The sequence below is a fragment of the Dermacentor andersoni genome, chromosome 4 (genome assembly GCF_023375885.2).
Source record: "Dermacentor andersoni chromosome 4, qqDerAnde1_hic_scaffold, whole genome shotgun sequence".
Classification (NCBI taxonomy): Eukaryota; Metazoa; Arthropoda; class Arachnida; order Ixodida; family Ixodidae; genus Dermacentor; species Dermacentor andersoni.
The window spans coordinates 47,804,283-47,817,624 of NC_092817.1; the positions used below are offsets into that span (position 1 = coordinate 47,804,283).

The 13,342-nt window shown below is 44.9% G+C and overlaps 1 protein-coding gene and 1 pseudogene across 1 annotated transcript in view; both read left to right on the top strand.

Moving 5' to 3' along the window:
- The window catches only part of LOC126537073 (cytochrome P450 3A14-like), a 29,629-nt gene extending 16,559 nt beyond the window's left edge, over window positions 1-13,070 (top strand). Inside the window, exons 9-14 of the mRNA XM_050184209.3 lie at window positions 2,532-2,601; window positions 4,176-4,284; window positions 6,689-6,780; window positions 8,407-8,547; window positions 10,534-10,696; window positions 12,856-13,070. Of these exons, the coding sequence (XP_050040166.1) occupies window positions 2,532-2,601; window positions 4,176-4,284; window positions 6,689-6,780; window positions 8,407-8,547; window positions 10,534-10,696; window positions 12,856-12,954 (674 nt within the window). The 3' untranslated portion in view covers window positions 12,955-13,070. The remainder of the gene's footprint in view (window positions 1-2,531; window positions 2,602-4,175; window positions 4,285-6,688; window positions 6,781-8,406; window positions 8,548-10,533; window positions 10,697-12,855) is intronic.
- LOC126537226 (U2 spliceosomal RNA) lies at window positions 9,248-9,425 on the top strand (annotated as a pseudogene).
- Window positions 13,071-13,342: the final 272 nt, after the last annotated feature.

Sequence of the window (13,342 nt, forward strand, 5' to 3'; positions counted from 1 at the left end):
TAACCAAGTGTTACCGCTTAGCTCGACGAACAATGCCGCCTCCCCACCCGGCACTCACTCGGGAGGAGGCCGTAATCCTAAGGCAAATACAGACCGCGTCACTCCTCGCCCCGCAATGCTGCGCGTGCTTCACCCAGAGCTATATACCTAAGTGGGATGTGCGGTGTTTGTGCAGCGGGTCCGGCCGACCAATGGCACATCATGTGGGACTGTGCCAGGTTCCCGACGGCAGCTACCTCCAGGACTTACCCGCCTGAACTTCAAGGTGCACTGCAGTCTGCAGACAAGGACTCACAACTATGGGCCGTCCAGCAGGCCCGGGGTGCGCTCGAAAAGCACAAGCCTCATGACCCACTACAAACGGGCCCAACTGGGCTAGCGCAGAGTAGGATACAACCCCGGGTCGACGTTTGACCAGCGTCACGACGCGTTAAACCGTCGTTTGCCGGCACTTTATTAAAGTTATGCCTATCCTATCCTAACCTAAGACCAGGGGTGTGGTCGCATTAAAAGAGCTTACCACGACTCTTGGGCTCACCGTACCAGAAGTGGGCCAAGCCCAATCAATAGTCGACTCCAGCAACATCGCGCCTTAACGCCGATTTCCCGCCACCTGTCACCATTCCACGAACACCCTGCAGCCTCGAAGAGGACGAAGAGGAGGCCAAAATTTAATAAGCTTGTTATATATATATATATATATATATATATATATATATATATATATATATAATCTCCGCCACATTGAAATTGCTTCACTGCAAAATCAACTTCTTGTGTTGGCTCAGCTGCCACTTCGTCCATCTTCTAGAGAGCTTTCAGCTACGGCGAAAAATAATGCTCCACACGACTGGTAGCGGGAATAGCTACGCCGTTCTGGATGTATCGGGGAAGACTACGAGCCAGCCACTAAACAACGGTAGCTGCACAGCCCTTTTCTTGATGCAGGGTCAAGGGGTTCGAAATCTTTGTGTGTTTGTGGGATCGTTGAATATATCATATTTATCACCCAGCACATTTCAGCCCACTTGGACTAGCATGCCATGTGATCAGCCATGCTAACATTTCGAAAGAAAGAAAAAGATGTCAACCAGACGCATGTCCGATTTGCTACCTGGCACGGAAGGAAGGGGATATAGGGACGAAGAGAGTGAGAGCGCGGGGGAGAGAAACATTAGTTGTGCGTACATTTTAAGGTGTGCACCATGTCTATATAAACAGCCTCACAGACCTGTCGGATTGAGGTGCTGCAATAATGTTGTCGCTCCTTTATGCGCCAGCTACGTGCCCGGCCATGATATTCTCGAACTGTCATCTACATACATTTTATCCTTCCTTAGTGCTAGGAGTGTCATCAATAGTTTCCCCCTCTGATGCGTTATTGTTGTCGCCTCCGGTTTGGAGTGACGTTTACAAAGGCGTTCCGATTCCTCGTAGAAATAAGTAACATGCCTATGTGTCACTTTTGCATAAGCAAATAAATTGTTCGACACCTTTTGTGCCTGCATAACTGGTGTGAATGACTATCGCGGACCTCTGCGGAGAGCATAAAAGTGGCTGGGCGCGATATCATTTGCGGCTAACACATCGAGCTTTTCACTAACATTTGAGCAGTGATTTGAAGTACGTTCGCGTTCCTAAGCTATTCAACCGGGCCACATTAAAATACTCGCAAGAGCATACAGTCTCACTCAGACATAAAAAAAGAACCCTGTATGAAGCAAATTATTCTCTACTGACCGATACTGGTGTAAAATGACTCCCTCATAACAAACTGGACATTGGACATACCAGACTCGGGGCGTTCGCTGCTAGCTTCCTTGTGCCACGTTAATGGCGCGAAGGCAGCGTTCAGGACAGCTATTTTAATTTTTTTGGTCATGCTGTTTATTTAGCACTTACTACAGTGGTTGTGCTACGGCGGCGCGGTGCCGACATTGAGGGAGTGGACTGCGGCGACACTACACAATGTCGCACATCGAGGTCACTATTCTTAATGATTCCGAGAAACAGTTTAATGAATGAGCAAGAATTAACTTGTTGGGCTTGGAAAATTACGCTGTTTTGTTTGGCCAATAAACCAAATTACTTTGGTTTATCAATAAACCAAATTACTTTGGTTTATTGACAAGTGGCCTGCTCCTGAGCTTACGTACAGCGCGACTTCTGTGGTTAAAAGAACGTTACGCGTCAGCTGCCATGGCCACGAGCGACGTTGGCTAACGCTCCCAGAACTAACATGGTACACAAACTACAAAGACGGACGAATGGCCGCCGCGGTAGCTTAATTAAGGATGCGGGTACGGCTTCCACCTACGACTCGTTGATGCTTCGCCTATTTGAACTTCCCTTTTCTCTGATTTTTACATTTCGTTTAAACACAACACATCATTTCCTCTGCACTTTCCCTGGTTTCGTTGTCTCCTTTCTTCCTATGAAAGTAACTAACAAAAGCACCTATCGCTTCTTCTGCTTACGTGTTTACGGTTTCAAAGTTATATATGTTTAACATTTTTCTTGCTCTCTTCCAGGAAGTATTAGGAGCAGAGCTCTAACCACTGAAGAAATCATAACCACAGCTACAGTACTTTTCATCGCCGGGTAAGAACTAAAATCACGTTAATTGCCGCACAATTAACGGTTCCTGAAACTGGATTTTTTGGCTGTCTTCTATGATTTGCCAACTGGAAAATATAGCTAAAATATGCTATCTTAGGGCACAGCTGAACCTTAAATTTATATATACCACGAAATGCCACGACGGATGCTTGAGCCGGATTCGAATGGGCATCTGTTTATCGCCGGTAACTATATACTGGTCGAACAAGGAATGTGTGAGGTGAAATTGTTTCGACAAGAGTATTTTGTCTTCGTCAGGACAACAAACGATTTCCTTGACATCGTTTATATAGCCCCCTCTCACCCACTCCCAAAAAGGGAATAGAAAAAAATTTGCGTTTAGTAGGGTTAGAGAAGTCCAGATGTTAAACAAAAATTGCGAAAAGGTGCTATAGTGAAGTGGCAGTGTTTGGGGTGGGGGGGGGGGGGGCTACTGCCGGATAATTCATGACGTAGGGGTGAAAAAACAAACAGAAAAGCATCTTTACTTACAAGGGGACGCTGTCAATCCGGTGGGCTTAGTTAGCACCAAAAAATTGACGAACGATAAGAGAGCATTAGGAGAGTTATAAAGTGAGCGACCACCGGAAAATAAAGAAATAAAATAGTAAAGAGGGGCGGGTAAACAGTGAAAGAGAAGAATAACTTAAAGCCAGGGACGTTAACCAGAACTGAACCTGGTTGGCTATCTCTGCCCTTGGTAACGGGAAAGGGAAAGAATAGGTTGATGTCACGTGTGTTGATGTCACTTTGGTTAAACAAAAATCATTTCTATCAAAATTTGTCTGAAGTGTACATAAAGTTCGCGAAGGTACATGCTGTACATGAAGATTGTTTCCCTTTCTATTTCACCTTCTAATTCTTGGAACAACTGGCACAATAATCCCTATTTCGGCCCCCTTGCTGTTACAGCTAACCGCCTTCTAGCTTTTTTTTTAACAAATCGACTTCGCTTACATTACTTTACGAACTCCCTAATTGTGGTAGTGGGTGAGAGTGAGCTATGTAAACGCTGTCAAATGAAGCAATTGTCAAAGAAAGCAATCACCTAACACGACGAAAGAACTCCAAATGGTCAAAATTAATCCAGAGTTCCTCACTACGGCGTGCCTCGTAATCAAGTAGCGGTTTTGGCACGTGAAATCCCAGACTTATATTTTTAATGAACTTTTAGTAATGACTTGATGAAGCCAAGTCCTCTTGTCAAAACAGCGGTGCACGAGACATCCCTTGTTCGACCCTCCCCAGCCCCAACCACCCCGAGCGATGGGAGACCTTGTTGTCCAGCCCCGACCTACCGACCCAGCTCGCGCTGGCGGCTAGGGGCCAGGAACTGCTGGACACATATGGGACCTGAGAAGAAGGTTCCACCCCATCTGGTGCCAGCGCGCACCATCCCTCACTAAGGGCTCAGTACAAAAGTTGATTCTCTCTCTCTCTCTTGTTCAACCAGTGTTGATCCCACCCTAGCCGTATTCCGGTGTGTCTCTTTTTTGTTTGGATTTGAACGCCGGTACAATATGTGTCACTAACTTATGTCACTTGAAAAAACGCAGGTTTGAAACTACAGCAACAGCCCTAAGCTACGTAGTGTATGCCCTCGCTAAGCATCCGGAAGTACAAGAAAAGCTACGGCGAGAAATCTTCGATGCGGTTGGTACCAATGTAAGTAGCTCTGGTACTAGGAAGGGAAGCAGACAGCTATTGCGATCTTTTTAATCCTCAGATGATATTCCATCATATAGGTATAGATGGAAAATATTGTGTTTTTGTTGGATCAAGACAGCTAATGATGATATCTGATCCTGGACCCGTATAGAGGGTGAAAAATTAACGTTACGTTCTAAAACACACACGCCTACGCATACACAGGAGAAACACGCATGTACACACTTTCGCTATTCATGAAGAGTTATTGCTCTATGCTAGCGAGTTGAGGAATGATAATGCTCTTTACGTCACATGAGTAATGGATGCTTCTGATGCGTCACCTGCTCAATGGTTCGTGCCAAATTTTGCATGCAAGATATTTCTATGCTAAATTTTGCTCTCATCTTAGCATGATAAAATTTAATGAATGCGCAGAACTATGCATTGAAACGTAGGGACTTTCAGCTGTGTCTTGAGGGAGAACTTTTGGACATAGTAAACCAGCATATCTTTCTTGGTTTCGTACTGCACAGGCAACTATCTTGAATTTCTCACGTTATAGAGCACCTGAAGAACAAGTGAGCTCAGTCATAACCGTTCTTTGTCTCTTTGCAGGGAGGGCATGGGGTAGATCACTTTCATAATTGCGAAATGCACAGAATGAATTTATAAAGCAAAATATACCGTATTCTTCCCCAGGTGTGCATGACCCCTCCTGCTCATCTGAGGAATGGCTTGAACGCTTCATAGCTAGAAGCTTTTGAGAATGCTTAGGTGATAAAATGAAGCGTTTGAGGAAGTCTCCTCTAGCTGGGAAGTAACGGCACAATAGGAAATAAAAAAGAACGCCGACCAAAATAGTGTTGTCTTAAGATTCTTAAACGCTTCGGCTTCCACACTGAAGCCGTGTTCACTGAGCTGAGAGGCATAAAACCTCCAGCTTAAATCCTCGTCAATAATCACTTCAGGCGTCTTGCATATGTTCCTGGGAGGTTGTCATTGTTTGGATTAAGCGTTTGTCTGGTTGTTAGGATAGTAAGATATTCCAGACACTGCCGTTTGGTCCAGTACTTTTCTTGGACAATGACTGAAGCTTGCCTCCAGTTGAAATCATGTTGCTGGGTTTCTGTGTGTTCTGCAAGTGTACTGGAAGGGACTTTTTCTTTCTCAAATCGCTCATGTGCTCCTTCAGGAGACGCTCAAAAATGCCACTTTCACCAATGTAGACATGGTTGCAGTTCGGGCATGGTATCTTATATACAATGCCAGAGAACCTTTATTTTCTTTGTCTTTAGCGTTGACAAACTCGTGACGTAACTTGCGGTCGGTAACATACGCGACACGTGGCAAAGCTTCGCTGAGGCCGGGAACATAACTACTCGTCAAGCTTTGGCACCTAAAAGACGTTCTTAAAACACTTTCTGCGCAAAATTTAGGGGTAGGTAAAGAAATCGTCCCTTTAAAAATGCAGTTGATCTTTCTGTTTCCTACACAAGCAAAGAAATTGAGGTGTCCATTCAATGCAATACTTCATTTGAGCATTGAGTAGCTCTAAATAGCCCCATGTTACGAGTCACAACAAATGATTGAGGACCTTAACAGAGAGAGTGTAAGAGTGGGCTTGAAGTTTAATAGGCAGAAGATAATGCTTAATAGCCGGGCAAGGGAACAAGAGTTCAGGATCACCAGTCAGCCTCTAGAGTCTGTCACGCAGTACGTTTACCTAGGTCAATTACTCACAGGGGACCCTTATTATGAGAAGGAAATTTAGAGTAACATAAAGATGGGTGGGAGCGCATTCGGCAGACATTTTAGATCCTGACTGGAAGCTTGCCATTATCATTAAAAAGAAGGTTGTCCAATCAATGTATTCTACCGGCGCTGACATGGGGCAGAAACTTGGAGACGGACAAAGCAGCTCGAAAACAAGTTGAAGACCACGCAAGGAACGATGGCACGAAGAATGTTAGGCAAAACGTTAAGAGACAGGAAGGGAGCGCTGTGGGTCAGAGAGCAAACAGGGATAGCCGATATTCTAATTTACATTAAGAAAAAGAAATAGAGCTGGGCAGGTCACGTAATGCGTAGGTTAGATAACCGGTGGACCATTAGGGTTACAGAATGGGTGCCGAGAGAAGGGAAGCGCAGTCGAGGACGGCAGAAGACTAGGTGAGGTGATGAAATTAAGAAACTCGCAGGCACTAGCCGGAACCGTTTGGTGCAGGACAGGGGTAATTGGAGATCACAGGGATAGGCCTAAGTCCTGCAGTGTGCATAAAATAAGTTGCTGCTACTGCTGATGATGATCAGACTATTTAGCATTTAGGTAAAGCACTGCATCATGTTCAACGAAAAATTTGGGCGTCTCCTGTGAATAGTGGAATGCTTAACCAAACGACTTATACTTTTATTTTCTTAGGGTCCTTTGGACTATGAAACAGTCATGAAGAAGCTGAAATACTTGGAAAAAGTAGTGGACGAATCACTACGTCTTTATCCTCCAGGGCTAACGTGAGTGCACTTTCTGTTACACACTACCAGAACAACCAACGACGTGCTGGGCTTGATACAAAACGGCGCACTTATTGTTGCTTAGCAGGGTCGTAAGAGAGCTTTATCTAATTAACGTGAAGATGGCTGCCTAGAGCTTGTTTTAAAAGCACTTCGCCGTAAAATCTCACATGAAAGGTCGTGGTTTTGCGTTGTGCTATAGAATCATGGGCAGCTGCTCCCAGCGGAATGAGTGTTACGAATGAGTGTTGAATTACCAATGTAGAACAGTGACCTTGGTTTCAAATATCCTGCCAAGGGAAACCAATCGTGCAAAAAAATTCTCTGCGTGATCCTAATTTATACGCTAATTGCTAGGCCACTTGTGATTAAACCCTTTGAGAGTAACAGCCAGTATGTGATTGCAATACAGTCGTCATTTCGATGGAAGGACCTCAGGGATACTGCACTAGGCCCATTGAATAAAAGGGTCGAGTGCATCGGACTATTTACAAAGATGATGTCTCAGAAGAAGCTTGCTATTATTACTCTTTTATTTTCTTATTTTTCAAGTCTCGCTGGCATTATTTTTTTATTTACTCATTTATTTATTTATTTATTTATTTATTTATTTATTTATTTATTTATTTATTTATTCATTCATTTATTATGCCCTCAGGCCTATATGACATGAAAGAGGAGTAATTAAAAAGCAATAGCAAAACAATGATGTAGAGGGAATTCTGGTTATATAAAGAGCGTTCTGGTCACACGATGTTTGTTCAATGAAAGCTGTGACCCATGCTCTGAAATCTTTATTTCTGAAGATTATTCTTTGGAACATATACCTTGTTATATTATCCCCAGTAAGTGAAGTACCCGCGTCCCACCGTTTCAACCAAGCCTAGATCATTTTTTGACACCTGGCTAAAAAAACAGCATCCAATATCTTAAGTACACCTTGTTCCAGGTCAAAGCAATCTCTCTTACTGTGAGGTACGTAAGATAATCGGAGTGTGTCACAACAGGACTAACGTAAGGGTAAGGGTATCGTTGCGATGCTTCGGGGAACCGTAAAAGAAAGACATTGTTTTGACATCGAACAAGACATAGAACCAGGCGTAACCAACTTGGCAATAGATGGCTTCACTCGTGTTATCTAGGCCTGGCAGAAAAGGTGGGACTCATGCATTTGACTTACTGGGAGCATTAGAAAGGGATAAAGGTGTCGATGTATAAGTTTCAGAAACAAAGATGTTGGAGATTCAGTCGGTCTTTATTGAACAACCCAGTCACACTGTTAGACAATATTTCACGAGAAACTTAGTTATCGGTAATGGTTACGATAATTACGCGAAAATGGTTTATTGATATCTTATTTATTGCTTACAGTGCACAGTGAATATCTATTATTTCTGCAGTACTTTTTCAATGCAATTTTGGACTGTTCCGTTGCGTGCTGCTGAGTGGTGGCGGAGACTCTCAAGTACCAGCTTTTTCTTAGCTTTCCCAATGCAGTTTAGCACAATGTGCATTCGTTTGAAATAAACTCAGTGATAGCTCCAGCCAATCACTGATGGATGATTGCTGGAAAAGGGTACGAGATCATGCTCCTCTGCCTCTAATCTCCCTAACCTTCGCTTGCAGGTTTGTGACGCGGCAGGCCAAAGAAGACTTCGAATACAACGGCATCAAATTCAAGGCCGGCACAAGCTTTATTGTACCGCAGTACCAGATACTAACGGACCCACGATATTTTTCGAACCCTATGGAGTTTAATCCCGACAGGTGAGGAGCAAATATTCTACTAACACTTTTTCGACAGCCTATTGGCTGGTTAAGTCCCTGTCATTGTGAAAGCAAGTATGCTAGTAAGGATTAATAATTTTTAAAAAAAATTTAGTGCCATTCCACTCTGTGAAGGTGGACGACCATCGAAGCTGTATGCGTGGGTCCATTAATGGCGCACTGTCCGTTGCCACGCGTCAAACGCCGCAGCCTCGGAAGATGATGAAGCACCGGGACGTATACGTACCCACGTATTCTCGCAAAACGCGGCACGACACCTTTTACTAACGCATCCCGGCACGAGGAACAGACAACGCACCTAGCCCCACTCCGAGGGCGCGCGCTGGTTCACCGTAGCTAAGGCGATCGTTCGTTGGTCGACGTGCCGCAGTGCAATAATGGTTGTGAGGTCACTTGAAAACCACAAGCGGTCACACATAACACAGGCCACACAAAATTGCTTCCCCACAAACTCCCTCTGAAAACTGGCTGTTGCTCCGGTGAAACGTTCCAAGTTTGCGGGATCGGGGCCACGCGGATGGTCATCATTTCTTCCCGGCTCACGGTCCTGGCGGGCAGCACCAACACCCTCTTGGCAGCAAGCTCACGGGGCCGCCACCACGGGAGAGCGCAAAGGAAAGGAAACGAGACAGGCAAGCGCCTGGAACGCCGACCAAGAGAGGGGGATGTGAACGTAGACATGGCCGACGCGGATAAATGTGTAGTATCTGTTCTAATCAGCTCATTTCTGATGCGGGTTGCATTTGGCCCTAAGATATTAAACTTAGTTTTGCAAGTTGACGGAGTGCTTAAAGCCTGCTCAACTCCGCCGCGAGTCGGCCCGGTATTGTCCTATCTTCGGGATCGGCCAACGTATGGGGAGAAATTCTCGATCTACACGGCTCGATAGCGCACGCAATTTTCCCCAGAACCTAGCCATAAGCAGCTTCGCTGTAAAATGAAATGCACAAAGGAGAGCCTATTGCTTAGTTCTGCATAAGCACATGGTGCGATGAGCCACTTCAAGGTGCCACAAGTGATACAGTTCATTTGGCTTGTCTGAAGGTTAACGGTGAAAGTGTCTTAAACCCATGTAAGTCGGTATGTTAAACTACAGATTTTTCTAATTGCTACTGTAGCTATATCCTTCGTAGATAAATCCTTTGCTGTAATTTTTCTTGTAGTGAATACAACAGGCCCTGTTACAGTATTACATGTATTGGCAAAAATTAGTGGTGCTGTGGTGATCTTGCGCTAAGTTCGGGCAAATACGTGAATGAAGGTGTGGTCGTACGACGTTCTTATTTTTGTTTTCGTAGTCCCTATTGAGGCACAAACCAAAATGTATACCTACTATTTTGTAAGGCTTATCATCTTATTGCAAAATGTAATTTTAGTCTTGCCGATCAAAAAGTAATATATCATCATTACACTAATAAATAGGGCTCCTTGATAAGGGTGTAATGTTGGTCCAGCCATAAGGGTGTTCTTGCACTTAAACTTGTTATAGCTCCAGGTGTAGCGTGTACATAATCTGACAGTGACGTACGGGTGCGTGTACTTAAACCTCGTAAGAAATGTCCGTAAGTGTTTATTTCGCGTATTTCACAAACCTTTTGCTTTTTTTTACTTCTCGTGAAATTAAGTTCTGCTGTGTAATGCACTATACATTACACTTTAATCCAAGCTGTGTGGAAATGCATTCTAGCATTAACTTAAACTTTATATTTACTACTATATCTATAACAGTATATATATTTTATATCTAATTTACATTTATGTGCATCATCATTTAAAGGATGACTCATGTTTCGTAAGCAGTATTTGTGCAAACAGAAACTTGTAACCCGTCTCACCCATATGCCAACATGTCCTACACACATTCATCCATAGTTTACAAAAACAGCAATAAATATGTTGCTGAATCATGGCCAACGTTCGTAATTCTCCTTGCTGCTTCACCATGTCTTTGTTTCGGCCATACAGGTATTCCCCAGGAAATGAGGCCTCATTCACAAAAGCAGCACACATCTCTTTCGGAGTGGGGCCTCGCAACTGCGTTGGAATGAAGCTGGCATTGCTGAAATTAAGGTACACTGTGGCCAGGATGGTCCAGAAGTACCAGGTGGAATTGGGCCCCTCTCAGAAGGTGAGAAATATTTAATTGAACGACAAGAATATTTCCGGCCGAACCATTCACAAGGTGGCGGATAAGCCAGCGAAGCTGTCAATCGCAGACCTAGCAACTGTGGCATGCGCGTACGGATCCATTCCCTTGAATTTGGAATTCGACCCGGTAAAACTCGAAGGAGGTGAAAACTCACGCTTCTGCCCCTTGGATGCAGACTCGAACGACCTAGCTTCACGCTTACGAGCGGCCTCCAATGCGTGTTCTTCATCGGTAGCTTGTGCTCGACGCCGACGATTAGACGCTCCCATCTGCTTTCTCTAAAGTGTTCTTCGGAGGCAAATCACTGGCCGCATTCTCCGCTTTTGCACGGGCAAACATTGTCGTTGGTTATAGTCACGTCTCTGCTGCCGACGTCACTCCTCGTACTGGGCTTGTTCTTGGCCCGCACGCACAATGCGTGGTCTTCCCACTTTTTCCATTTTTGTTGGAGTTGCCTCTGTTCTAATGGTCTGCCCCTGCAATGCACAACCCGGTTCTTGCACACCGCGGCGGCTACCACGGCGGCTACCACGGCGGCTACCACGGCGGCTACCACGGCGGCTACCACGGCGGCTACCGCGGTGGCTACCGCGGTGGCTACCACGGTGCACATCCCCGTGTTTTCCCGCTACAACAGCCGCATCGTTATATTGAGGGCACACGACAGCAGACGCAGCCGGCAACGATGGCGGCCTGCGCAGGTGCACTCCCCGCCCCCCCTTCCCCCTCCGTTGCGCAGTTGCGGCGCGCGGTGAAATCAAGTGTCCTTTCTTTCTACTGCTCCGTACTATCGTTGGTTATCTTTTTTGTTCACTTTACGGACGTTAGCCAGCCCAGATACCTCTCTACGGGACCACGCATACGTCTCTTTCATACAAGTCCGTCAGGTAAACAGCGCCGCTGTAAAATGGTTCAATTAACCTCGCTGCTTAATATGTTACGCATGTTTGGCCAGTGCAGGCGTCACGTGAAACTGTGCCTTTGCAGTTCTTGACCAACAGTTCAGCAAAACTTAGTTTGAACCTCTTCGATACACTGTAGCGGCTGAGTGTGCGCTTTACTGTGTCACTGAGCAAGGTTGACGCAGAAGGGAGACTCAGCAGACACGTGAAACCGGCTTCGGAGTTGGAATCTGTCAACCGGATTTGTTAAGGTATACACTAATTTGTTTGTTGCGCATGTGTAGATAAATAGGGACTCTACAAATTTCGTCATTACGACGGTCTTATACCGCAGTAAGTAATGTAATTTACGTAGCCTAAATCTGGAACGTCGAGGTATATCCGGCAAGGCAATGTGCTTTAGCAGTGCTGCTTCGTCTAACTACCATGCGCCTCTTGAAGCAATCGGTTGCTGCTCCTCGTGCTGTCTTAAGGAAAAGTGTGTGTGAGCATAATTCTACGACATTACTGAAGCTGATTGCACCCTCCTGAAGAAAGCTCCTGATGACGATGACGTCACCGGTATGAGTCCCTGCGGTGGCGGCACCATTCCAAAGTGCGGAATCCAAAAACGCTGGCGTTTTCTTCGATTGCCATAAGCGTTCTGTTTTGTTTGTATATTTGTTTCTGTCGGCCTAACTTTGATATGTATTGTTTGGCTATACGCGAAGGAGTAGCTCGGGTCATTATGTGGTGTCAGGCTCTCCAACACGCTTCATTAACATTTTTTTTAGAACTGTGGTGCCCGGCCAACGTGTTGCCTTAAGGCGTCCAAGTCAATCAGTCATACCCATCATGAATAGAAACCAGAACGTGGCTCAGTAACTCAAAATAGGGCAGTCATTCGGTTGGTCGTAAGATATACAACAACGCTATATGTTTTGAGCCACCACGCAGGGTGACAAATATTGCTTTGCAGGATCGTAGTACCTCTGAGAATCTCCAAAAATAGCAGTAACAAGCATAATAAAATAAGTATACACTAAATGGCAAGATTCTAAAAAAGGAAGCCAAGCTAAGCGACTTGGATAAATTACAGTTTACCACTTATTTAATAATACAGGGGACGCAACGTATGCCTGCTGACTACTAATTACGGAAGCAAATTGTTTTAACCTCGTCCTAGGAACGGCCGCTTCTGGTAAACAAAAATATTTGAGCTAAACGTTATTTTCCTTGCATTTTTTTTTCTCTCAGGGAACCATGGAACTCGGCCAATATGGAATGGTATCAACGCCTGCGAGGGGACCATGGATAGTTCTGCGCACTTTGTCAAATGAACGCTCCGGAAGCTGATTCGCGAAGTTCCACTGTAAATAGCCATTGCGTTAAGTCGTTCCTTTGTCATTCGCCGCCACTACGTGCGCCATTACGTGCGCCATTACGTGGCAGATTAAACCACCACCCTTGAATGTTTGTTGTACGCATGTCCTTGTTGTGTGTGTTGCGCACAAATTACGCTTATAAATGGCCTTTGTACACCTTAAAGGGACACTAAAGCGAAAGAATAAATCAGTATAGACTAATGAAGCATTATTTGAGAACCCTGCAGGCAGTCATTTAAAAAAAATAGTTTGATTATTCGATCAGAAAATGAAGGTCCAAGTATCAGTATTTGAATTTCGCGCCGAAACCCCAGCGCCGGTACGTCAGCGTGACGTCAGGGATTCCAAAGTATGTTTTC